At 33.0% G+C, this 25,235-nt stretch overlaps 1 protein-coding gene across 4 annotated transcripts in view; it reads left to right on the top strand.

Annotated features, from left to right (window-relative positions):
- Positions 1 to 25,235, top strand: part of ROCK1 (Rho associated coiled-coil containing protein kinase 1) — a 156,572-nt gene that overhangs the window by 73,395 nt on the left and 57,942 nt on the right. For 3 of the 4 annotated variants that reach the window (XM_019653868.1, XM_019653871.1, XM_019653870.1), the window contains 11 exons: positions 591 to 728; positions 3,275 to 3,450; positions 4,297 to 4,381; positions 5,650 to 5,794; positions 6,102 to 6,240; positions 8,809 to 8,900; positions 13,388 to 13,547; positions 17,506 to 17,566; positions 20,928 to 21,016; positions 23,230 to 23,278; positions 24,739 to 24,874. In XM_019653868.1, the coding sequence (XP_019509413.1) occupies positions 591 to 728; positions 3,275 to 3,450; positions 4,297 to 4,381; positions 5,650 to 5,794; positions 6,102 to 6,240; positions 8,809 to 8,900; positions 13,388 to 13,547; positions 17,506 to 17,566; positions 20,928 to 21,016; positions 23,230 to 23,278; positions 24,739 to 24,874 (1,270 nt within the window). The remainder of the gene's footprint in view (positions 1 to 590; positions 729 to 3,274; positions 3,451 to 4,296; positions 4,382 to 5,649; positions 5,795 to 6,101; positions 6,241 to 8,808; positions 8,901 to 13,387; positions 13,548 to 17,505; positions 17,567 to 20,927; positions 21,017 to 23,229; positions 23,279 to 24,738; positions 24,875 to 25,235) is intronic. The other variant, XM_019653869.1, reaches the window with a different exon arrangement.

Here is a 25,235-nt window from a genome sequence, read left to right as displayed (position 1 = left end):
AATGGTGATTAAGTAAAAATATATTTATGGCTCTCAAATAATTTTTAAGTTGTTGTGAGGGACAGAATTGGCTCTTCCAGGGGTCGGCAAACTTTTGAGAGGGGTCATACCCAAAGAGCCGCATGTGGCTCATGAGCCGCAGCTTGCTGACCCTGCTCTAGACATTCTTGCCTAAGGATATGAAAGTCTAGAGTCAAATTCAGTAATGTGAAATATTTTTCCCAGGTGTTCATGGGTAGAGAAGAGTTTTCAAGCATCCGAAGAGAGATCTTACTCCTAATATTAGACTGTCTAAAATGCTATGGAATAGTAAGTTTTATAAATAGGAAACAACATACGTAGCAAGGTGGAGGAGGGGGGCATATGCTATAATATAGGGACAAAGATTTTTTTAACATTACTTGCTTCGGGTAATTAAAGCCTTGACATTCTTTAGTTGAGATAATTCAACAGAAGAGAAGAAATAAAAGTAGCTAGAATAATAAATTAACAAGTTGTTAAAATCATTTAGTAAATTGTTCTGGGAAACTCTGAGCTTTAAATTTAAATATTAACACAACGTTTATTATTTTTCATGTTCAATTTTAAAGGTAAGGCATAAATCCACCAGGAAGGTATATGCTATGAAGCTTCTCAGCAAATTTGAAATGATTAAGAGATCCGATTCTGCTTTTTTCTGGGAAGAAAGGGACATCATGGCTTTTGCTAACAGTCCTTGGGTTGTTCAGGTATGATTTTGCTACTGTTTCATTATTGCTATACTAGTTTGTAACTAAACATATCTGAGAAGCTTAGCTTATTTTCCAGAACAGTAATAGAGAATTTATTGGCAATTACAGAATTGTCTAATATACCATTATTTTTAAAATCATTAAATTCAGTTTTATTTAGTCATCTCTAGGAGGAAAGTAAGGCCAAAACAAAATGACTTTGTTTGTATAGAATTTAAATATTAGAAAATTTAAATAATCTGCTTTGATTTGGGGGACGTCACAAATTACTATATTCTAAGTAGATACTTTTATTTAATATTGGAATTTAAGTTTTTTCCCAAATATGACATCTTATTTTATTTGTTTAACTGTCTTTTCATCTATTTGCCTCTCATTTTGTGGAGAGGAAGAAATCAGAAAAATGAAGGGATGAGTGAGTTAGTTTAGGCCTCCAGATAATATTGTATTAGTTTTAGGCTTTCAGGAAAATACCCTAGAAGTACCACAGGCCTATCTATGAAGCTGTGGCCAAGTTATTTACATCTCTGGGTCTCAGTTTCCTTCCTCAAAAATTGAAAGTTGGTTTGATTGGTTATTTTCAACTGTGGAGATACCGCAGGTGAAGTCATAAGGACAAGCAGAAATTTGGGTAGGTTATCATTCTGGGTTTTCTATTTCTACCTCAAATAGAGCAGCTCTGTGTTTTTTTTACCTGTCTTATATATTGGGGTCTTTATGTAAGATTTCATATGGGAAAAGTGAAGTCTTCTTTTGGTTAAAAAAAAAAGAAAAGCTGGGCTGGACCATTTCTAAATTCTTAACATGTATTTTGTGATTTATTTATTTACAGTGTATAATGAAGCATATCCTAACTAAGCATAGTAGTAATTGGGATAAAAAAGGATGTAGAAAATGTTTAAGATTTACATAATGAGACTTGAAATGTTTGCTCAATTTTTATTAGCTGTGTAGAGCAGGTTTTTTGTTGTTGTTTTTTTAATTGGGGAACAATGTGTTTTTCCAGGACCCATCAGCTCCAAGTCAAGTAGTTGTGGAGGGCGCATCTCAGTAGCCCATGTAGGAATCAAACCAGCAACCTTAGTGTTATGAACCCTGCTCTAACCAACTGAGCTAGCCCACTGCCCCCTAGAGCAGGATTTTTTGGGGCTTACTGTTACTGACATTTTGGCCCAGATGTTGTTCTGGGCTATCCTGTGCATTATAGGATTTTTATTAGCACCCCTGGCTTCTACCCAGGTGACCGGTAGTAGCAGCCCTTCCCACTCCCACTTAGCACTTTTAACAACCAAAAATGTGTTCAGATGTTGTTGAATGTCTCCTTGTGTTGGGAAGCTGGGGAGAGATAATTATCAGGTAATTATCACTTCTGGTTGAGAACTGCTGATAAGAGAAAATGTCCAGTGTTCCTTAGAGAATTAAAAAACATGATATAAGTGTTACTATTAGGGTTAAATTTACAACTTATGTACTTGAGGCTTTGTTTTTCTTGATACATTATCTATAAATAGGGTAAAATGCACCAAAATCAACAATGTTTCTTTAATTATGGTGCCCAATTGTATACTTCAATCTGGGATAGCCATGAGATGCCACTTGGTTTCTTATCCTTTCCCAAAATATATTTTTAAATAAAAATAATGAAATTTGTAGCTAAAATCACTAAGCACTATTAAAAAATGAAACATAAAAAGGAAGATTTTAAGATATAAATGTCTAGGTAAATTAGGTATATTTTTTCTGTAGGGTTTATTAATTTTAGTTGGATTCTGATCTTCTCATGCTTACTTAAAATGACGTTTTGTAAATTTGCTCTTCTTTTAACTTCAACCCTGGTCACATAATAAATACATTTATGCCTGTATTGTTGCTAATTTCATATCAATGGACATTACTCCTCTTGCTTTGACTCTAGCTGCTGCCCAAGGCAAGCTGCTGCTTTATTAGTTGTTATTGCTCCTCCTCCTATTGACTACTATCATTCCTTGAGCATCTCTTATACAAAGCACTTCCTTTCTTTTTTTGAATTAAAGTTTATTGGGGTGCTAAGTACTTTCTATATTCACTAATTTCTTAATAATTATAAAAGGCAGTTAATCCCCATTAGGTACACCCCCTATTTATAGATTAATTATGCTTTTTTCATTGGACATTTATTAAGCACTTGCTAATTGCCAGGCATCCAGATGCTGACTGAGCATAAAAGTCAAACAACATATATAGTCTGTTATATTCTTCTAGAAGGGATTATAGTGATAAAGATTCAGGAAAATAAGTAAATTGCCTAGTAACACAGCTAATAAGGTACAGCTGAAACTGTAGCCCAATTTATCAGACTTCTCGAGAATTGTGGTGTTGATATAAATTTAACAGTAAACCCACTAAAGCACAAGTTAAATTAACCAAAATATTTCTTTGCTTAGGAGACGTGTATATTCTTTATTGAAACTATTATAATTTTTAATTCAATTTTATATTGTTATTTTTGCCAACTTTAAGTGAAACAATTTTGTGTAATCTTAATTTTTTTTGTATTTATATAGCTTTTTTATGCATTCCAAGATGATCGTTACCTCTACATGGTGATGGAATACATGCCTGGTGGAGATCTTGTAAACTTGATGAGCAACTATGATGTCCCTGAAAAATGGGCACGATTCTATACTGCAGAAGTAGTTCTTGCATTGGACGCAATCCATTCTATGGGTTTCATTCATAGGTAAAAATAAAAATGCTTTAAATTTTCTCGTTTGTTGAAGAGAGAAACTGAAGAGTACTACTTAAACTTTATTCGATTAGCATTTCCCACTCTAAATCCACCTATTCTCCTTCCATATGATATGAGTGGTATTTCAGAATTTAAAACTTTGAAATTTGTAGTTTTAACATTTCAGCTTAATAGTGATATAAATGTGTTTTTAATATCCCTTAATCTGATTGTATAGCTTTTATAGGGTGTTCAGAAAAGTAAAAATGGTAAGCTGGTTTTCTGAGGTATGTGCTAGAGTGTTAAATACTTTTCATTTTTTAATATACAAAATTTTAATATACAAATTAATTTGCTTTTAATTAGTGACTAGGTTGTATTTATTTATTACAATAATTTCACTTGTTCGTAAGCACCACTTGAATCCAGATGTGCAGTTGCTGTGCTAAGTTCCAGGGATACAAAAATGAAAGTGATTTAGTTCCTGTCCTGAGGTTATTTATGTACTTAACATTGAGAAGTGTGTTTCAGTTGTTTTTTATATCTAAGTTACATTTTTTATAGTTATTCTCTCAAATTATTTGATTTTCCCCCTGTAAGAATCAAATTCTACTTAAAAAGAAAGGGAATATTATATGTCTTCTTCTGAGGCATTAACATGAAGGGGTTTCCCTGCTGAAGTTCAATTTATAAATGTGGTTAGAGAGAACGCACAGATCAAAAGTGGCCTTATCTACATTGACTGAGGATCTGTGGCCTCAGTTATTTTATAACTGCCTCATATAATTTTTATCAGTGTCTGATCTGTTTCAGAAATGCTCTACTGGTTGTTTTGTTTTTATTTTTTCCTCCCCTTAGAGATGTGAAGCCTGATAACATGCTGCTGGATAAATCTGGACATTTGAAGTTAGCAGATTTTGGTACTTGTATGAAGATGAATAAGGTTAAATAATTAGATTTTAATTTAGTTTTTACTAATTCAAGACAAATGCTTTTAAGAAAATGTTACAGGAATTTACTGACCATAACTGGGCTTGTGCAGAATTGATGTGACCTATCTCATTTGTTGAAATTAATGCCATGATTTCAATGTTATATTAGTAACTTGTAAACGATTTATTTTTTCCTCTTTATTTAGTGTAAGCGTAGATTGCCAGATTTACTAAATCCTTTATAATAACTCTGTAATATACACTACTGGTAACTAGAAATGGAATTAGTCACTAAATACTAATGCCAGGGTTAAAATTAGTTTAATAAATATTGGATTTCCGTAATGTGTGTAGTTTTTAATGTTTCACTTAGCCTTCTATTAACATGTAAAAGTTATTACTTATTTTGGGAGTCAATCTTAAAAGATACCCATTCTCATTATTTATATAAAAAATAACTTACATACATAGCTGAAGTAGCAATTATACTGCTTTATTTTCAGTTAAAGCAGTTTATATTCCTTGGAACTTAATCACAGAACGATGGCCAGGAAGTTATATTTATTATTTTATAAGGAAAATTATTGGTTAGAAGGAAACAAATGAGAACTTTTGTGTGAACATTTAATTATTCTGTTGCATTAACATTAGCTAAATTAAATAGCAGGGATGTAGAGTTTTTGGTTTTGGTTTTTGGTGGTGGTTGTTGAGAGAGTTAATATGCATATTAGATATTCAGTATGCTTAACAGTATTATGCCCTTTTCTGTATACACTTCTTCCCCATTTTATTTTTGTACAGTCAATTTTTGTATATGTTTTCTTCAGTTTTAAGCATTATTAAATTGAATAGCTATTTTAGTAAAAATAATTAAATCGTTTATATATTAATATTACCAAATGATTCATCTTGTTAGCTCCTCAATCAATTTGCATTGGTTTATATATTTGTTCTCTGCATTTAAAATAAGATCATTATATTGGCACAACTGGAGGAATAATAAATGTTTGCAGTGTGGCTTTGTAGTGGTGTAATTACAAAATAGAAAATTACTGTTGTATACACGTATTTGACTACTCCGTGTGTGTGTGTGTGTGTGTGTGTGTGTGTATGTATATATGACTAAGTTATTTGTTCATTTTTGTCAAGTTTGCATTTCATTTTAATATATTTTATAGCCCAAAGATTTAGAGCTCTGTAGATTATGTTAAAGTCATTTGAAATAACTGAGACTTTATGATTATATACTAATCAAAATTTGACCTGCCACTCTTTTTAGGAAGGTATGGTACGATGTGATACGGCAGTTGGAACACCTGATTATATTTCCCCTGAAGTATTAAAATCTCAAGGTGGTGATGGTTATTATGGACGAGAATGTGACTGGTGGTCAGTTGGGGTATTTTTATATGAAATGCTTGTAGGTGAGTAAAGGAGGATTCTGTGTACTTCTAAAATAGCTACTTATCCTAAAACTTATAACTTGGTTTCTTCTATTAAAATATTTATTACATTAAGCAGTGTTGATTTTATTTGTAGAAAGCAAACTGATCCAAACCTGCTTTATAAAAGCTATTTAGAAGGTTAAAGCAACTTTGTAACATATTTCTTATTCCATATAAGTGTATGTTTTTAGTTTATGTATACTTAGTAATCTTTAAGCAAGTAACATTGACTCTGCCTTTGAAACTGATTTTTTTTGTGCTTTTGTTTTCCCTATCAATATTTCAGGTGATACACCTTTTTATGCAGATTCTTTGGTTGGAACTTATAGTAAAATTATGAACCATAAAAATTCACTTACCTTCCCTGATGATAATGACATATCAAAAGAAGCTAAAAATCTTATTTGTGCCTTCCTTACTGACAGGTAAATAATCTTAACATTGAGTTTTTTTTCTAGTCTAAGGAAATGCTCATTTTGCTGCTTAGTTTTTAAAGTCTATATCTGAGCCCATATGTTTGAACTATTGGAATGAAAGTGTTACCATTCCCAAAATCATTCATGACAATGAAACCTAATATAATTTTATGATTTTCTGGATATCTTTTCTGGATCTCAACTCACTTGCCTTACCTAAGAAATTAAGATAGAATATTTTCTTTTCTGGTGGCTAGACCAGATGATTTTTTTTATTTCAGTAACTTTTTAACTTGGTTAAGTATAAAAATGATGGTATATTTTATTGAGCTTGAGATTTTTTTTTAACATATTAACATTTCTGAAAATAGAGTGCATCTTACAATCAACGGCATGTATTAATTTAATTGGGAACATTTATTCCCTAGTGATAGAAAAATGATGATGCATCTTCCAATAGATACCATTTAAGATAACACTATATTGTATAATTGAAATTTGCTAAGAGAGTAGAACTTAAATGTTCTCACCTCCCCCACCAAAAAAGGTAAATACGTGAGGTGAAGGATGTGTTAATTAACTCTATGGGAGAATCCTTTCACAATGTGTACATATATCAAATCATCATGTTGTACACTTTAACTATCTTAAATGTTCTCAATTATACCTCAGTTGGGCTGGGAAAGGATTTAATTATATATGGTATATGCTTGTTGAAATTAACTACATAGTGCAAATCTATAAAAAGAAATGTATTTCCTACCTTCTTCCTTCTAGAGATAGTCATTGGTATGATGTCTTCCATATTTAATAAGTATTTTTATAAATATATATGCATGTGTGTGTTTTAGAAACAAAAATAGCCTGTTACTGTATTTTGCCGTGTATAGTACACACTTTTTTTGCCCAAATTTGTGAGGGAAAAATAAGGATGCGAATTATACATGGGTAGTACTAATTCCGTATCTATAAATGTTTTTAATTATTTTATTTATGCCTATGCATTAAAAGTGTAACTCTAGAAATCAATAATGATATCCATATGCAAAATAATACCCTGGAATATGATAATTGGTTTTGTTGAACCTTACAACAAACTTGTAATGACAAAGAGTTCTTGGCCTTCTATGATGTGTAAATATCATAAATTTGTTACCAGTACATAAAATTTCATGTATCTTGTATCTCTTGTGTTTTGTAATTATTTGTTACATAAAATTTCTTGTCATAATATGTTAAAAAATAAATGCTATGATTCCTTTATAATCTAAAACACAAGTACCTAAATGTAGACAAATACAAATTTGAATTAAAAAATTTAAACAAAGATTTTTTTTTTTTCCCTTGAAAGTTTGGGCCCAAAACGTGGGTACACATTATATATGGGAATGCATTATACAGGGCAAATAGTATACAGTTTGTATACTCTTGTGGTTTAATTTTTAAATTTAAACATGAACCAGATGACTTACTAAGATTACATTTAACATTATATTTGTATGTTGTTAATTTAAATAGTAGGTCATAAATAGTAGGGAGACCGAGTACTTTTAAATATGTTTCAATTTCAAATTTAATTAAAATTAACTTATCCTCCTTCATTATATCTCTTAGAACCTGAAATTTATAATTTTTCAGATTTTTACATTTTAATGTATGAGCTACATAAATATTAGTGCTGTGGTATGTGTTAGGCCCTAAGGATATAGAAATGAACAAGATACACAGCCACTGTTCTCCACTACCTCATAGTCCTTTGGAGGAAATAGTTAATGATATTAGACACTTACTGTACAGAGAAGGAGGTACTCTGAATTAAGTAGTGTGTGCCATAGAATCATGGAGAGGTTCCCTACTCCAGTGTGGGAGAGACAGGGAAAAAGCTCCTTTAAAAAGTATCATATATCTAAAGCAATTTATCTTTTAACTCATGAAAAAAAATTGGAATTCAGGGTATTCTTATTGTTTATAGGCACTCTACTAGAGAACAGAAGTTGCTAAGTTCCTCTTTCGAAATCAGCTAAAGGCACATTTTTAAACACAATCTCTTGTGTTCACTGAATAGGCCAGGAATTAATAACTTTTCCCATTAAAGCTCTCAAATTTGTTTGGTCAGAAATATTTAATAGATTATAAAATGGAAATTTTAAGTTTAAAATGCCTTTCTGAGTTTTTGTTAGCTTCTGGTTTGAAGTAAAGTTGGTTGCAAAAAATGTGTTGTTTTTTTTACCACTGTTTTAAAAAACTATCAGGAAAATTCACTGTGTTTTATTCATTATGCTAATGAAGCAAGATGGGTGATTCTTCTGGATTTCGTTGTCAATAGAAAGTCACGAAATATCAACAGATCTGTGTTTTTTGTATATTTTTTTCTTTAAGAAAATTCAATATTCTCAGTCTTCAACTTATTTTTTATTTAAGATGAAAATTGTGCTGATGTTCAATATAATTTCAGGGTGATTTAGAACTATATTTAGCATCCTGAACAGATTTAGCATCTAGCCCACAAATAAACCTGGACAGATTATAGTAATATCTTAAATGATTAATAACTTTTCTCCTTCCCTCTCTATTCAGAGAGGTGAGATTAGGACGAAATGGTGTAGAAGAAATCAAACGACATCTCTTCTTCAAAAATGATCAGTGGGCTTGGGAAACACTCAGAGACAGTAAGTTATTTTTTCTTGCATATTACAGTGAATATTTGAAAGTAGTTGTGGTAAATAGTCTGTTGAAATTGCCTTGCTAATATATGTGTCTGTCTGATGAAAATCTAAAATATACAAATGCAATATGGGTATTGTCTTAACCTAGCTAAAAGAGAGAATATTTGATAATATTGGGGAAATTTACTGCTGCTTTTTTTTTTTTTTTAAGATTTTTATTGGGGAATTAGGGGGATGGGAACAGTGCTGGGGAATTAGGGGAAGGGGCACAGATAAGTTGCTGTCAGTTTGTTCTTCAGTCTAGTGGAGGACGTTGCTTCACTGGCCCAAGTTGGCACCATCATTACGCTCTTCCTGCGCGAGGAAGATCAGTCGCCGGCTTCTGGACAGCCGCTCACTGCGGCTGCTGGCTACACATGGTAGCCCAGCTCCAGGTTGAGCTGTTGTTCAGCATCTTAGCTGTGGAGGGCAGTGTCACTGGCCCTCATATGTGGGATCCGAACCAGGGCCCTCTGGCATCCCAAGCCAGTTCTTAACCATCGCGCCACTCGGCCGGCCCACTGCTGCTGCTTTTACATCCCACTCAAGATACCAAGATGAATATACTATGTATCTGTAGTGGAGTTGGGCTCAGAAGTTGTAAGTTGATATTTGATCTTAGTGGAATTGCTCTTTGTTTTAGACGTTAGTAGCTCAGTGTGGAAGAGTCCATGAATAACAGGTAATGAACTTAAAATATATTTCTTGTGACAATACAAGTTATTTTCTTAAACCTAAAATAAAATATAATCTATTATTTATTATTGGTAAATGTTAGTAAAAGATTAATTTGTATGAGGATATAGGAAATTATGGTATATTGATTCCATCAGGCTTGCAGATTACAATTCAGAAACAAAAATATGTAGTGTGCAAGAAGTTCATTTTCGGTCAGTTTAGTTAGAACATTTCTCTATTTCAAAAAAACAGTTAAAATTATATAATTTCACAGAAAACCTTGCTCAACATAGCTCAAGCAAAATTATAATGGTACCAAAGTTCCCATCATCTTTGTGGATTTGGGAGGTCATGAATTTATCTTTCCCCTGTTGAAGTCTCAGGAATTTTTTCCCCCTTTTCACTATCAAAGAAAAGATAGTGTATACTATCTCTTCTTGCTGTATCAATAGAGCCCCTCTCTTCTTGCTGTATCAATAGTAATGAACAGTAATAACGGAAATGGTCTCAGCTATGTGGTTTTAGAAACAGTTATAAATTAGATATTTGTCTTAAGGACTGCCTATATATTTGAGACAGTGAGGAATAGTTCTTTCGGGGGAGAAAATCTTATTAATTCTAAAGAAGTAGGGCATTTAGGTTTGCCAAAATAATGAAGTATCCTAGTTATCAAATTATTTTAAGAGAAGTAGTTAGATTGCCTTTCAGTACTAAGCTATAAAATTGACTGCGAGGGGGAAAGGGTAAATAAGAAATTCTTGTGGAAATTAAGAAATTGTACCGCTACAAAAAATAACAGGTAATGAAATTAAAATATATTTCTTGTTGAGGATTTTTGCATCTGTGTTTATTAGGGATGGCAGCCTGTAGTTTTCTTTTTTTGTAATGACTTTGTCTAGTTTTGGAATCAGGGTAATGGTGGCCTCGTAAAATGAGCTTGGGAGCCTTCCCTCCTATTGGATTTTTTAAAATAGTTCGAGGAGAATAGGTGTTAATTCTTTTCTGAATGTTTTGTAAAATTCACCTGTGAAGCCATCTGGTCCAGGACTTTTGTTTGTTGGGAGCTTGTTGATTACTGATTCAATTTCGTTGTTAGTTTTCAGTCTGTTCAGATTTTCTGTTTCTTCTTGATTCAGCCTTGGAAGATTATATGCTTCTAGGAATTTATCCATTTCATCTAGATTGCCTAATTTGTTGGCGTATAGTTACTCATAGTATTTTCTTAAATTTTTTTATATTTCTGTGGTATTGGTTGTCACTTCTCTTTCATTTCTGATTTTATTTATTTGGGTCTTCTCTCTTCTTTTTTGAAGAGTGATTAAATGTTTGTCAATTTTATTTATCTTTTCAAAAAACTAGCTCTTAGTTTCATTGATCTTTTGTATTGTTTTTATAGTCTCTATTTTCTTTATTTCTGCTCTGATCTTTATTATTTGCTTCCATCTACTCACTTTGAGCTTTGTTTGCTGTTCTTTTTCTAGTTCCCTTAGGTGTAAAGACATATTTTGTTGTTGTTGTTGTTGTTTGTGTGTTTTTTTGAAATAGGACAACCTTTGTTTTTACACCATAGTTGATGGTCAGTGCATCTGTCTTTTTTTTTTTTTTAATTGGGAAATTGGGGGAGGGGAACAGGGTTGGGGAATTGGGGAAAGGGAACAGCCAAGTTATTGTCCTTAAGTCTTAGTTGTGGAGGGCGCAGCAAGTTCAGCTCCAAGTCCAGTCGTGCCGCTCAGCTCAAGGTACTGTGTTCAATTAGTTGTGGGTGGGCGTAGCCACCATCCCATTCCGGAGTCAAACCAGCAGCTTTGTTGTTAAGAGTGCACGCCCTATCCACTGAGCCATCTGGGTGGCAGCTCAGCTCAAGGTTCTGAGTTCAGTCTTAGTTGCGGGCAGGCGTGACCCACCATCTTGAACAGTCAGCCTTGTTGTTAGGAGCACGTGCTCCAGCTGAGCCATCCTGCCACCTGTTGGCAGCTCAGCGGCAGCTCGGCTTGGGCACAGATCACTGGCCCATGAGGGAATCAAACTGGCTACCCTGTTGCTCAGAGTTCACACTCTTGAGCAAGCTCTTAACCAACTGAGCCACTCGGTCGGCCCCCAGATTGTTGATTTGAGATTTTTCTTGTTTCTTTAGGTAGGCATGCATTGCTGTGAACTTCCCTCTTAGGACCGCTTTCACTGTGTCCCATAGATTTTGTGTTGTGTTTTCATTTTCATTTGTCTCAAGGTATCCTTTGATTTCCTCCTTGATCTCATTGTTGACCCATTTATTATTTAGTAGCATGTTATAAAGCCTCTATGTGTTTGTGTGTTTTTCAGTTTTTTTCTTGTAATTGATTTCTAGTTTCATAGCATTGTGGTTGGAGAAGACGCTTGATATGATTTCAGTCTTCTTAAATTTATTGATACTTGTTTTGTGGCCTTACATGTGGGCTAAGGCCATAATTCACTTACATACTTCACTAGGAAAGATGACTTTTTTCTTCCCCATTTTACAAATTAGGCAGTTATTATTATTAGGAAACTAGAATTGTCTAGTCAGGCAGTTTTCTTGACCATTAATGTCAGAAAAGGCCTTTTCTCATTCATTGTTAGTCAGTAAGTACTACAACTTCTTTGGTTTAAATGTGTTGTTTCATTCCCAAATTCATCAAATAGTTCACTGTATCTGAGATGCACATCAGTATTTCTTACCTGGAATACCCAGATGATATAATAGAAATTTTTCTTTATGTAAAAGATTGAGACCATAAAACCAGGTCAGTTGTTTTGTTTGCTTCATCTTCATCTTTTTCTTTAAAGGAACATGAAATGATTGTATCTAAAATAATTATTCAATATTTTAAATGATAATATTTCAGTCATGTTTATTATACTCCCTATACTTTCGTATATTTAAAGTAAAAAACATTTTTCCTAAAATGTATTTTTAGATGTACTCTCTATAAGCAAGCTCCAAAGAAGATAACTAGTTTCATATGGTATTTTCTCTTGTGTTATGAAGATTTAAGCATTGCCATGTATGGTTTTATATTATTAAATATATATGAGCTTTGCTTCCCTACCAAGTTTGTAACTTTTCAAGATTTTGTGTCCGTGTTTGTTTTTTTCTTATAGCCACTTCATGAATACCTCACTGAGTTGTTCTTAATCACTTGTTTCAGGGAAGGCAACTAGTGTAAAAATATAATTCAAAATACTTTGCTCCTTGTAACTTAATTTTATAGAGATACTGAGTTTGGGTGGGGGGATACTGATCATCTAGATTTTACATAAGTAAAGGTATAATACTTCAGCACCAAATTATTATATCCGGGACTACTAAGAATTAACCTTGATTTCTGGTTTGCTGTAGAGAATATTAACAAAATACTGTGTTTCAACCTAACCAACTTTGAGTACAATTTGTTATGGTATAGTTTCTAGAAAGTCTTTTCTGTGGTTCTAAGTGCTTTTGCGTATTTTATACTGTGGTGTATTCTAAAACAAACCTTAATAATACTGTAATATTTAGATTAACGAGGTATAGATGATACTTATAGGTGATTTTGGAGATAATTGTTTCACAGAATTCCACGTGATCAATATCTGTTGATTAATCCTAATAAAGTTTACAATAGTAGGATTCACCCCATTTGAAATTTGTGGTTCGTAAGTTGTGTGTATGTAAGAAACTATTACTAGTTGATATGGAATTTTTGCTTCACTTTATTTTTATATAAAATTTGAACTTCTAATTAGAAGTGAACTTCTAATTTTGTTTTTATTTTTAGCTGTAGCACCAGTTGTACCTGATTTAAGTAGTGACATTGATACAAGTAATTTTGATGACTTGGAAGAAGATAAAGGAGATGAAGAAACATTCCCCATACCTAAAGCTTTTGTTGGCAATCAACTACCTTTTGTAGGATTTACATATTATAGCAATCGTAGGTAAGTATGTTAACATTGATTTTAAGGATAAGTACTAATTTTGTTGTTATATTATTTTCTTAGGCATATCTAAAAATCATTTTGAGAACATTTAAATTATCTTATGCCATTTTTCAGGAACACATGTTTCTAATATTTGCTATTTAATTTCTTTCAGACTCATCCATGTTCTGGATACGGTTTTTCAGAAATTCTTTGCTAAATGATACACTGTATATCTTCAAGTTATAAAAATTAATAGGTTAAAAAGATTCTATTACTGATATTTTGGTTAATTTTGTTATGCAAACAGTTCTGGTTTTTTAGTACATTTTGGAACAACGTATAATTTTCTAGCATAATCATCACTATATTGATGTTACTAAAGGCCTATAATTTTTAGTTCTTCAAAAATTGATTCCTTCCAAAAGTACTAAATGAATTCTCTATCTTGTAGCATGTGAGATCTTGTGACCATAGGCAAATAACTTTAACCTTTTATGCCTCCATTTCCTTAAAAATAGGAATGAGGAGGATAATAATATTTTCTTACAGGGTTGTTGTAAGGATTAAGTAAATCACAACACAGTAAAACACTTAGAACAATGCTTTGCATGGAGTAAACAATGTTAATTTATTAGTATGAGCTAATGGTAGCTTTAGTCATTTCAAGTGGACTTGAGATATAAATTAAATATTTAACATTATTTCACTTTGCTGAGCATTCATTTATTCATTCATTCAACAACCATGTTTGACAACTTACTCTTGTCAGGTTCATACTACTAAGCACCAAGGTATAGTACCTTCTTTTGAGATGCTCATATCCTAGTGAGGAAATGGATAAATTGTACAATGTAGGTTGGTAAGTGCTGCACAATAGAAATCTAAACAAAGTGCTATACCTGCATACAGTGAGTCATATGGCAACATTTACTAGGCAGATGTGTCAAATCTATTTATTAAATTTATTTTACGTACTTCTGATCAAATTATTGTCCATTAGAGTGGTATTACGTATTTGAATTGCTTGGAGTAATTATTAAATTTGAGGTTATTATAAGCTAATCTTATTTTAAAGTGAAGATCATTCAGTCAAAACTTTTTTATAAGAGCTGATTCAGGTCAAGTTTAGAAAACAAGAAGGCAATTTAGTCCCGGCTTTATGAAAAATTTCTAATAACTCAACTGTAAGACAATACTGAATATTTTTTGTTGTGTCACCAACCAGGTAGGCAGTACTTGAGTTTCGACCCTTAGAAAAGTTCAATATTTTAATCCTTTTTCTCTTCCTAACATTTCATGAGTGTAGTATTACAGCTATTTTATATCGAAATACATACACAGTGAAGCTTCAAAGTGGCTTTTGGAGCATCATTTTATTGTTTTTGTATTTTTATCAGTTATTCGCTGGGTTGGTTTCTGGAACATTCTAGAGGTTGAGTTAATTACTTAGGTTTATGCAAAGGTTATTTTCAATTAAATATTACATTGTCATGCACTTGATTATGCCCTCTCTGGTTTTTCCTTGTATTCATATGTTGTATATCCCAAGCTAACTTCTTAGTTTCTTAAAAGTAGAAATTGTACTTTGTTCTTAAGTACCACCACCTTATTGAGTAATATGCGCTGTGATCAAAAAATACGGTGAATGCTGCTGCTGAGTACCATCTAGCAGAAAGGCAGGGATCTTCAATATAGGAAGTGGTGCATCAAACCATAGTAACAGTGTGTGACAAGTTTCAACTTGTTTGGTGCAGTCAGTCAGATGAGAGCTATAGTTGAGAGATGTGTGTTTTAAAGTGTGCCTAAATCATCCTCCATCGTGACAATGCTCCGTTTCACACATCACCTCTGGTTCAGTAATTTCTGTTAAATAAAAACACTACAGTGTATCCTCATCCACCTTATTCACCAGATCTGTCACTGTGTGACTTCTGGCTCTTCCCCAAAGTCAGAATGATTCAGGACATCGAGGCAGCCATTACAGCGCAACTAAAGACATGAAAGAGGACTTCCAGAACTGCTTCAGAAAGTGGCAAGAATGATGGAATAAGTGTGTTCGAAGTGAGGGGGAGTATTTTGAGAAGGATTAATAGCAATGTGTCTTTTACTGCAATAAGTTTTTTTAAATTTAAACATTCACAGTATTTTTTTTTTTTAAGATTTTATTGGGGAATTGGGGAAGGGGAACAGCCAAGTTATTGTTCTTCATCTTAGTTGTAGAGGGCGCAGCTAGCTCAGCTCTCTAGTCCAGTTGCTATCTGGCCGCTGCAGCAGCTCACAGCTGCTTAGCTCAGGGTGCCATGTTCAGTCTTAGTGTGGGTGGGCATAGCCCACCAGCCCATGCTGGAGTCGAACCGGCAACCTTGTTGTTGGGAGCACGTGCTCTCACCATCTGAGCCAGGCAGCTCAGCAGCAACTCAGCTTGGGTGCAGCCTCACTGACCCATGTGGGAATCGAACCAGCAACCCTGTTGCTCAGAGCTCACACTCTTAACCAACTAAGCCACTTGGCTGGCGCTCACAGTATTTTTTGATCATGCCTCATGTAGTGTTGTTTAGTAATTACTTATTACATGAATGGTCAAAGATACGGTTATGCTTAATAAGGAAAAATATCAGCAAAATATTGATTAGCCTTATTGTAATATGTAGGTACAATTGGAATTACTGGCATAAAATAGAAAACTTCTGAAATTCTTACCGCTGAAATTCTAATATACTTTCAATTTCCAAGGACAGAGATTTTTATTGCTCAAGTATAGCTGAATTAAAAGTGATTTTAAAAACAGCCTTAAACTTCAGCTACATTCCCTATAATCTAACACCTTTCATAAAAAATTCCCTAAATTAAAAAATTCTATATAAAAGCTACAATATAATATGCATAAGAACCTTGAAAGAAAAAATAAGACAAGAAGTATAAGAATGAATGGATGTGTACAGGTAGTGTTCTTACATTTGCAGTGTTGCATTCAGAGAAATTAACTTTGCAGAAAGCTAAATATCGACTTCAGTTATATAGCATATTAAATTTAGAAGGTATCTTAGAGATCAAATAGTGTGATCTATCTAATTCAGATTCTACTGGCATTGCTATATACTTAATAATCAATGGAGTTAAATTGTGGTACATTTAGAATGTGTCGTTTGTTACATGGAACCTTTTCTGTACCAACCTGCTTTGTAGCCCCGGTTGTTGTGTCCTGATTATTTTTCCAAGGAATCATAGGAAGCAACTTATTTTCCTGCTGTTTCTTTTAGAGCACTGTTATATATGTTTAAGGACATAGTTGAAGGACACGTGATTATCTTCTATTTTTCACTAGTAATATCTAGTACATTAACAACTGTCCTATAACAGCTATGAAGTATACTGCAACTATTTGGTATCTTTCTGAGAGCTCTACTGGTTAACACTTTAAGCGCCATGTCAGTCACCGGTGACTGACACTATAACTTCCCGTTTGGACCGCATCAGTCACTGGTGACTGACAATGTACAATTTAAAAAATTATATTCTTCTATTAGGAAAACTAATTTCGCTTGAATCGCTTTCACACGTTTCTTCTACATTGTCACTGTTAACGGGTAAAGAAAAATTTTTTAAACTGCACTGGAACACGAACCATAGACAACTGACTGAAGAGAAAGCATATTGGTGAAATCAGATATCGTGGGCTAAACGGAAAGGAAGACAAAACAGGCTTAACGTGTTAACCAAGGCAGTTACTAGTGGTGGCAGTAATAGAAGCATTAATAACAGCAGTTGTTGCATGGTAAAGGAAGTAGCAGGGGCAGTGGCAGCAGCAGCAGCAGCAGTAGTAGCAGTAGTACCTTACCTGACTCAAGTTTTAAAAAGCAGAAAAATACAATACTGAACAAAAAAACAAACATGTAATATTTGTTATTGGTTGTTATTGGATATTAAAAAATTTTTTTGTTTTGTTTACTTTTAAAATCTTTTCTCTTCCCAGATACGTATCTTCAGCAAATCCTAATGATAATAGAACTAGCTCCAATGCAGATAAAAGCTTGGTAGGCATTTTCTTATTATTTTTTAAAAAGTTATGTTGTGGATAATGTGTTTTGTATGCATGGTTTTGAATAAGCATGCGTTGCTCCTGAATATGCAGTTAGCGAACTTAAATTTTAATAGCACTTTTTACCTACTGTCCTCTCCAGTTTGATTTCTTGCCTAAATATCAAATGGGATATTATGTGTGGAGGCAGTCAGTAAACTATAAATTGCTACACAGATGGACAGTTGTGGTTTTTCTAATCCTTAAAATTAGGTATTTATGATAAATCAATATATCTGTAAAGGTCTTGACAAGAAAACAGGATGGCACATTTGAAAGATTTAAATGAAGAGAATTTTGCATGTGTGATAGGATACACATAACACAAAATTTACGATTTTCAAGTGCACCGTTCAGTGGGATTAAGTATATTCACATTGTTGTACAACCATCACCATCCATCTCCACAGCCAATTCTTCATCCCAGACTAAAACTCGGTACACATTAAACTCCCCATTCCATTCTCTTCTCAAGCCCCTAGTAGCCACTATTCTTTCTGTCTCTGAATTTGACTATTTAGGTACCTCATATAAGTGGAATCATTTAATATTTGACTTTTTGTGATTGATTAGTTTCACTTAGCATAATGTCCTTAAGAGTCATCCTTGTTGTGGCATGTGTCAGAGTTGTATTCCTTTTTAAAGCTGAAAATATTCTGTTGTACGTATGTATCACATTTTGTTCATTTATTAAATGAAGAGAGTTTAATAAATGGACTGTTAACAGTGGTATGAGCAGGGTCAAGGGGAGCAATAAATAAAGGGTATGAAAGCACCCATTGATTAACAGCACTGGGAAGCCATTGCCTGACTGAAGGGACAAGGAGAGAGAAATTTGTTATCACAGCTCCTAAGAAAGCCTAGAATCATAAAAGAAGCATAAAACATAGAACACTGCCAGAACCACAGTAATACAAGAAGAGTGTGGGGAGAGTAAATAGTATTTCATTTCTCCCACCTGATTACCTGCTGGAAACAACCTTAAAATTCTGGGGCAGCGGAGCCCAGGTAATATAGTCTGTAGATTTCAAGGCAAAGGACAGAGGGTGGATCTTCAAGGTGAGAAATGAAAAGGGCCAAATGGAGAATAACTGTACTGGTTTGTCCACTAAAAATTACTGGAAGTAAATATTAGAGACATTAGAACTTTCTATTGTTCATATAGCTCAGGTTCATTAGACAGAGGTGACAGAAGTTAAAGCAAAAAATATTACTTGCTTATATTTGAGAAGGTCCTTTTGGGATAACTAGACTTTTCTTAAAAACATCATAAATAATTAATTATCTGGCCATTCTCAGAGCATTGTTGTTGTTTTTTAAGCTTTTGTGTACTAGAGCCTACATAATTGTAACTGAGAAAGGCAGTCATTTTTTAGAAGCTGATATAATTCTCTTTCTCCTTGATATATTTACTCTTAAATGTAAGGAGATATGTGATTGGAAGGGAAAGTGAAAAAAGGGAAATGAACTATGTGAGTACCTATTAGCTGCTTTGGCCATCTTTCTCTCTTAAATTCTCATCCCAATAGAGTTATTTGCCACATACTATAGCTAACGGTCTCAGAAATCTTTAAAATTTAAGCACCTTTAACCTAGGGAAAGTGAAAATAAGGAGCTTCTATAATTCAGTTCTCACTGTATTGCTTATCTGTAGGATTAGTGGTACATTAGGACTTCAAAAAATATTCAATGGAATCATGTTTTTTGGAGGCTGATCTTGTTCAGTGATAATTACCATAAGTTTCTTTCAGTGGCTGCTACCGTTTATTTTTTGCTCTGGTAAGATCACAGGAAGAAGAAAACATTGGCATGCCTTCTATTTCTGTTAACCTAGAACTAAGTACAAAAAATCAACTAATTTAATTTCAACTCTTAAAAGCCTTCTAACAGAGATGCTAATGAACAACTTTGCAATTGCGAAATACAGTGAATAATGTTCATTCCACACCTTACTGTTTTATTTATTTAAAAATTTATTTATTTATTTATTTAATGCTGCATTTGATACTGACTAATCCCTCCTCTTTGGAACTTCAAGCTTTTATAACTGTTTAATGTTCCCACTCTTTCTTTTCTTCTTCCTGCCTCTTTGCAGGATCCCTTCCCTCACCCTGCATCCCCTTGCCTTCCTCCCTCTCTCCCCCTTGAATTATTAACTGTTTCTCAAGGTGGTTCTGATCTTGGCTCTGTTCATTTTCTATAGGTAATCTCATGTGTGTTCGGCATGTTCCTCTGAGCTCCAGACCTGAATCTCTCTGCTGTCTCTTTGGACTTCTCTTCTTCCAAATCTTTCAGGCACTACAACTTAGGCCAGAGCTAAACTCACAGTTCTCTCTCCACCCGCTCCCCAGCAGTTCTTATTTGTGTTATTTATCTTTTATAATTGCACTCTGTTCATATTTCTAATCAGTTGTTAGATTATAATTTCTGCCTTCTAATTGATAATTATCCATTTCCTCCTCTTCATCCATTTCCTCCTCTTCATTTCTGTAGCCTCTGCCTTATATCAGACCTATATACTCTTTTGCCTGAACTGTCTCAATAGCCTGCTAACTCGTTGCCTTGTCTAGAATTTCTCTACCCTCCCAATCTATTCACCTTATTATTACTGAAGTGATATTTCTAAGATGCCAATACTGTGTCATTTCCCTTTTTTAAATGCTTATATGGTCAAAGCCCCCATCTCCTATTTTTGCATACAAAGATCATGGTCCCACTCACCTTTTCAGATTCTATGTGACTCTTCTCCCTGTTATATGCTCTGCCTATACCTGATTTTTTTCCATTTCCCAAATACATCATATTTTCTTCTGCCTCTCTACTTTTGGAAGGCTAAAATGCCTTACTTATATCACCGTCTCTGTTTGGTAAATATCTCTCATCTTGTAGGTCTCATCTCAAACATTACATCTTCCTGGAAGAATTAGATGTGACTTCTTCTCTCCTTCATAACTTTTTGTATATAATTTTGTTATCACATTATATTATAATATTTATACGTCTTTGGGTTATTGTAGGTTCTTTTCACCCTCCCGTGCCCTTATGCCCCACTATTTAACTATTAGCTTCATGAGAACAGGGACCAAATCTTTAATTTTTGTATTACTAATGCCTGCCACAGTGCCTGACATATGTGTAGGTGTTGGAAAACAAAATGCTTGTTATATTAATAATAAAAATTTCAGATAGATAGGAAAAGGATAAGATTGAACCAAATAATTTCCTCCTAAACAGGTATAAAATGATAACATAAAGTTTCTATTTTTAAATTCTCTATGAATATTTTTAGAATGAGTTTTATTTGTTTTCAATTAAAGCAGGAAAGTTTGCAAAAAACAATTTATAAGCTGGAAGAACAGCTGCATAATGAAATACAATTAAAAGATGAAATGGAGCAGAAGTGCAGGTGAGAATATACTTGTATGTTTTTTACATTAAAAGTTGTGTAACAAAGCTTATTTTAAAGTTTGTACCCTATAAACACTTGAAAGTAGACATAAGTAAGGTGGGGGCATAAAGGTTGCTACTGATGCGCAGTGAAGAATATCTAGGCTAGAATTGGAAAGTAATATTTATGTTGGCATTAGTTGTAACTGTATTTTCCTCAGAATATTTGAAGTACATTTGCTCCCCACAACCTTTATTTAAAAACTGTAGTGTTGATTCGCTTAGTGCCTGATTTATTGCTTTTCTCCTATTTTAGTTAGCTACCTAAAGGAGCAAATTAATTTACATTAAATAAGATGCTTTCTAAAATGTAAATGTTGTTGAAGATTAAAATTCACTAAACTTTTGATACAGACATTCTAATTTCCACTATGATTCTTTGGAGCAGTACTCAGAATTTTTTTCCTATGAGTCTAAATCTAATAAGAGTCTGTATATTTATGAAAATATAGAAAGATTATTTTAAATCTGGCATAATAGTGAAAGTTTTACTTATTAATTACAAGCAATAACTTTTTATAATTAGATTTTTAGTGGATAGCATTGAATAAATGAAATGAAATACAGAGGTAAAACAGAGATTAAACATGCAACAAATGGAATTGAGAAAACTTGGAATTTTGTGACTGGGGGTGAGAGGAAACAAGTAAAATTCTCACTGCATACCATTTCTGATAGGTTAAATATTTAAGCGTGTAATACAAACATTTTTTATAAAAGCAATTGAATATAAGTGAATAATTAACTGATGCCAAGATTTGGAAGGAATTTCTAAGTATAATATATAGAAAGAAATAAGGGGAAGAAATGGATAAATATTATAAATATTGGGAACTTCTTACATCCAAAAAATCTTATAATCAAAATTATAAGGCAAATGACAAATTGCTAGTGGTAGTGGTGGTGATGAGGATCAACTTCAGGAAGAAATAAGAGTGGCCAATAATCATATGAAAATGTGGGATGAGCAGGGGCACCTAAAATGAGGCTAAGAAGGTCAACAGAGCCTAGATCTTGGAGGACTTGGTTTTTGACAAGCTAAAAAATTTGTAATTTCTATCCTAAGTGCGGATGAAAAACATTAAGTTATTAAACTAAGAAGTGAAAAAAAAACTAAAATAAAACTTTTAAAAGATTAAAAAAACTAATCAAATTTGCTTTTTAAAAAGAACTCTGGTTAGTTGGCAGCACTTGACATTTATTCAACTAAATGGGAATGAGGAAGATGAATCAAGGATGATTCCCAGATGGTGTCCTTTACTTAAGGACACTTAGAGGAGAAGCAGATTAGTGGGTGGGGGTGTGAAGCAGAGAGAATAAGTTTAGCTTTGGGCATGCCAAATGAAGTATTTGATGAGACATCCTTGTAAAAATGTTGCATGTACAGATTTGAAGCTCAGAATTATGTTTTGAGCCAAAGAAAATGAATTGTGATAGATATAATACACTTTGAGTTTATCTCAAACTTTTACTCAAGTTGCAAGAAGGTATATTTATTGATTTATATATGCCACTTTTCCCTTCATTTACTTAATCTTGTATTAAAGGTTAAATGGCTAATTTTTATTTAATAGCAAGTATTGCATAAGTTCAGGGATCCTTAACCTGGAATCCATAGGCCTCTCCTGCAAAGGGTCCATGGATAGAATTCAAGGTCTTTAAACTTGGATGAGAAAAAGTAAATATTGTCTCCAACTTATAACTGAAATTCAGCATTTCCTTTAATGATGAACATAGGCAATAGTCCACAATTATTTGCATAGCTGTGACTTTTTTAATACCAATAGAAATTATAACTTTTTTCTTATATATAGTTGTTAGTTATTTCTAAATATCATTTATGATCACTACTACTTTGAATTTATTGCCACTAGATGTTGTGATTTAATATATTAACCAAGAAATACACATATTACTAAATCATACATTTTTTCAAGTTTATGATTATTTCAATATAATTTTGGGTTTTTTAAATCCTGTGTATTTTATTTTGTGCTTCTAAAATTATTATTCTGAAAAAAGGCCATAGGCTTCACCAGATTGCCAAAGAGATCCACAGCACAAAAAATGTTAAGAAATCTTAGTTAAATGAAAAAGTAAGAAATGTGGGGTTCTACCCTGGTCAATAAAAAAGAAATATATTTCTAATTTATATTGCTTTTGTTTTTACAGAACTTCAAACATAAAACTAGACAAGATAATGAAAGAATTGGATGAAGAGGTACTTTTTGTTTCCTAGTTGAAAGTGTTTCTTTTTTGAGTTTTCCCCTTTTTCATATTGTTTGGTTTTCTGAAAAAATTACATTTGAACTTTATAGGTTGAAATTTGAAGAATTATGATGAAAGCCCCACATTAGAGCTCCAGGTTGAAGTAATGCAGATTAGATTATACTTTAGTTTCTTTTGTATAGGTTTATTCTAGAACAATATTAAAATTTTAGTACAAAAATTTCATTTCAGTGGTTCTTAATGGTTGAAAAATGAGAAAGGAGCAAGAGAATTAAGAGATCAGAAATTGAATTTGCAGCTATAGCAGGAAGAGACAAATAGGAAAAGCAAAGAGCACAATTTAAAAAGGACTGACATTAACATAATTTCATGTGATCAAATGGGAAATATATTGATTTTAAAATTACCCATGTTTTTCATGGTCACCTACTAAGAAGTTTTTATTATCAGGGAAACATAGCCTATACATTTCATTATACAGATGCCTGTTTGCAAATATGTAATTCATTTTTATTCCTTTTGGTCAACTTGTAAATATCTTTTTACTGTGTGTATGAACAGTCCCCTGAAAAGAAACATACTCTCTATAGTCTTCCTCTCATTGATGATTTCCTTTGTCCTTTTTAGATTTAATCTTTTTGATGGTTTTTGTGCTGTCTTAATTTTCTCTTAAGGAATATTTTCTGTCAGCGGTGGGTTTTTGTTTGTTTGTTTTCCCATTTGTAGCTTTGGATATACTTATAGTCATCTGAGAAGATTTAGATAATATTTTACCAACTTGCCATTGGTTAGTGTGTACTTAGGTTAGTACTGTTTGTTGGGTCGTCGGGAAAGTCATGACGTATTTTTCTGTTTTTCAATGCAAAAATGCGTCATGACTTTCCCGACGACCCAGTATTTGACTATAAGCGTTTAAGAAATCCTTTTTGCATATCCTCCACTTTTTATTTCATTTCTAAAATCCAGATAAAATTCATGTGTTTTAGGTTCAAGTTATTCAGCCTTCCACATTCAAGTAAAGAGGTAGATCTTAATCATAACATTAAAATACGGTAGTGCTCTGTTATCCGCGGGACTATGTTCCAAGACCCCAAGTGGATGCCTGAAACCGCAGATATCATTGAACCCTATGTATATTATATTTTTCCTTTATATTATTGCTAATATAATGCATTATGGTCATCTTAAACTAATAAAATGACTTTGATCTATGACTTTTTTATATTTATGGATTCAAAAATCACTGGAAATTTTGCATACATAGTTTGAGTAGAGGATTCTCACTGTCTTATAAGGCAAGTTAATTCTGTTATTAGAAACTTGTCATTAGGAGGTACTATCTGATGTTAAAACAAAAAATCCATCTTAAGTGTTTGTGTGTTTGTTTTCAAGAAGTGTATTCTCTCAAATGAGTATTAATTGCAATACTAACTTTTGTCATTATCATTTCAGGGGAATCAAAGAAGAAATCTAGAATCTACAGTGTCTCAGATTGAGAAAGAAAAAATGTTGCTACAGCATAGAATTAATGAGTACCAAAGAAAAGCAGAACAGGAAAATGAGAAGAGGAGAAATGTAGAAAATGAAGGTAATTTGTTACTTCTTTTGAAAAACACTAGAATTTCTTCTTATACTATCCTTGAGGTCTTTGTCATGAGGTTGTCTTAAATTTAGTAACTATGATATATTTTGGAAACCATAATTCTAAGACATCCCATGTCCCAAGATAAATTTATAACATGTTAAGATCAGTAGTAATGTTTTACCTAGAGTAGTGATTTTTATTCTGTGTGTATATTGGAATCTCCTGGAAAACTTTGAAGAATACTGAGATTCTAATTTAATTGATCTAGTTATGTGGTCTGAGCATCAGTATTTTTAATAAGCTTTCTAGCACTTCTAACAAGCAGCCACATTAGAGAACTATTGGGTTGTCGGAAAGTCATGAT

This window comes from Hipposideros armiger, unplaced genomic scaffold (genome assembly GCF_001890085.2).
Source record: "Hipposideros armiger isolate ML-2016 unplaced genomic scaffold, ASM189008v1 scaffold_209, whole genome shotgun sequence".
NCBI lineage: Eukaryota > Metazoa > Chordata > Mammalia > Chiroptera > Hipposideridae > Hipposideros > Hipposideros armiger.
The sequence above is the reverse complement of the archived record's forward strand: the minus strand, read 5'-3'. Positions and strand labels throughout refer to the sequence as shown.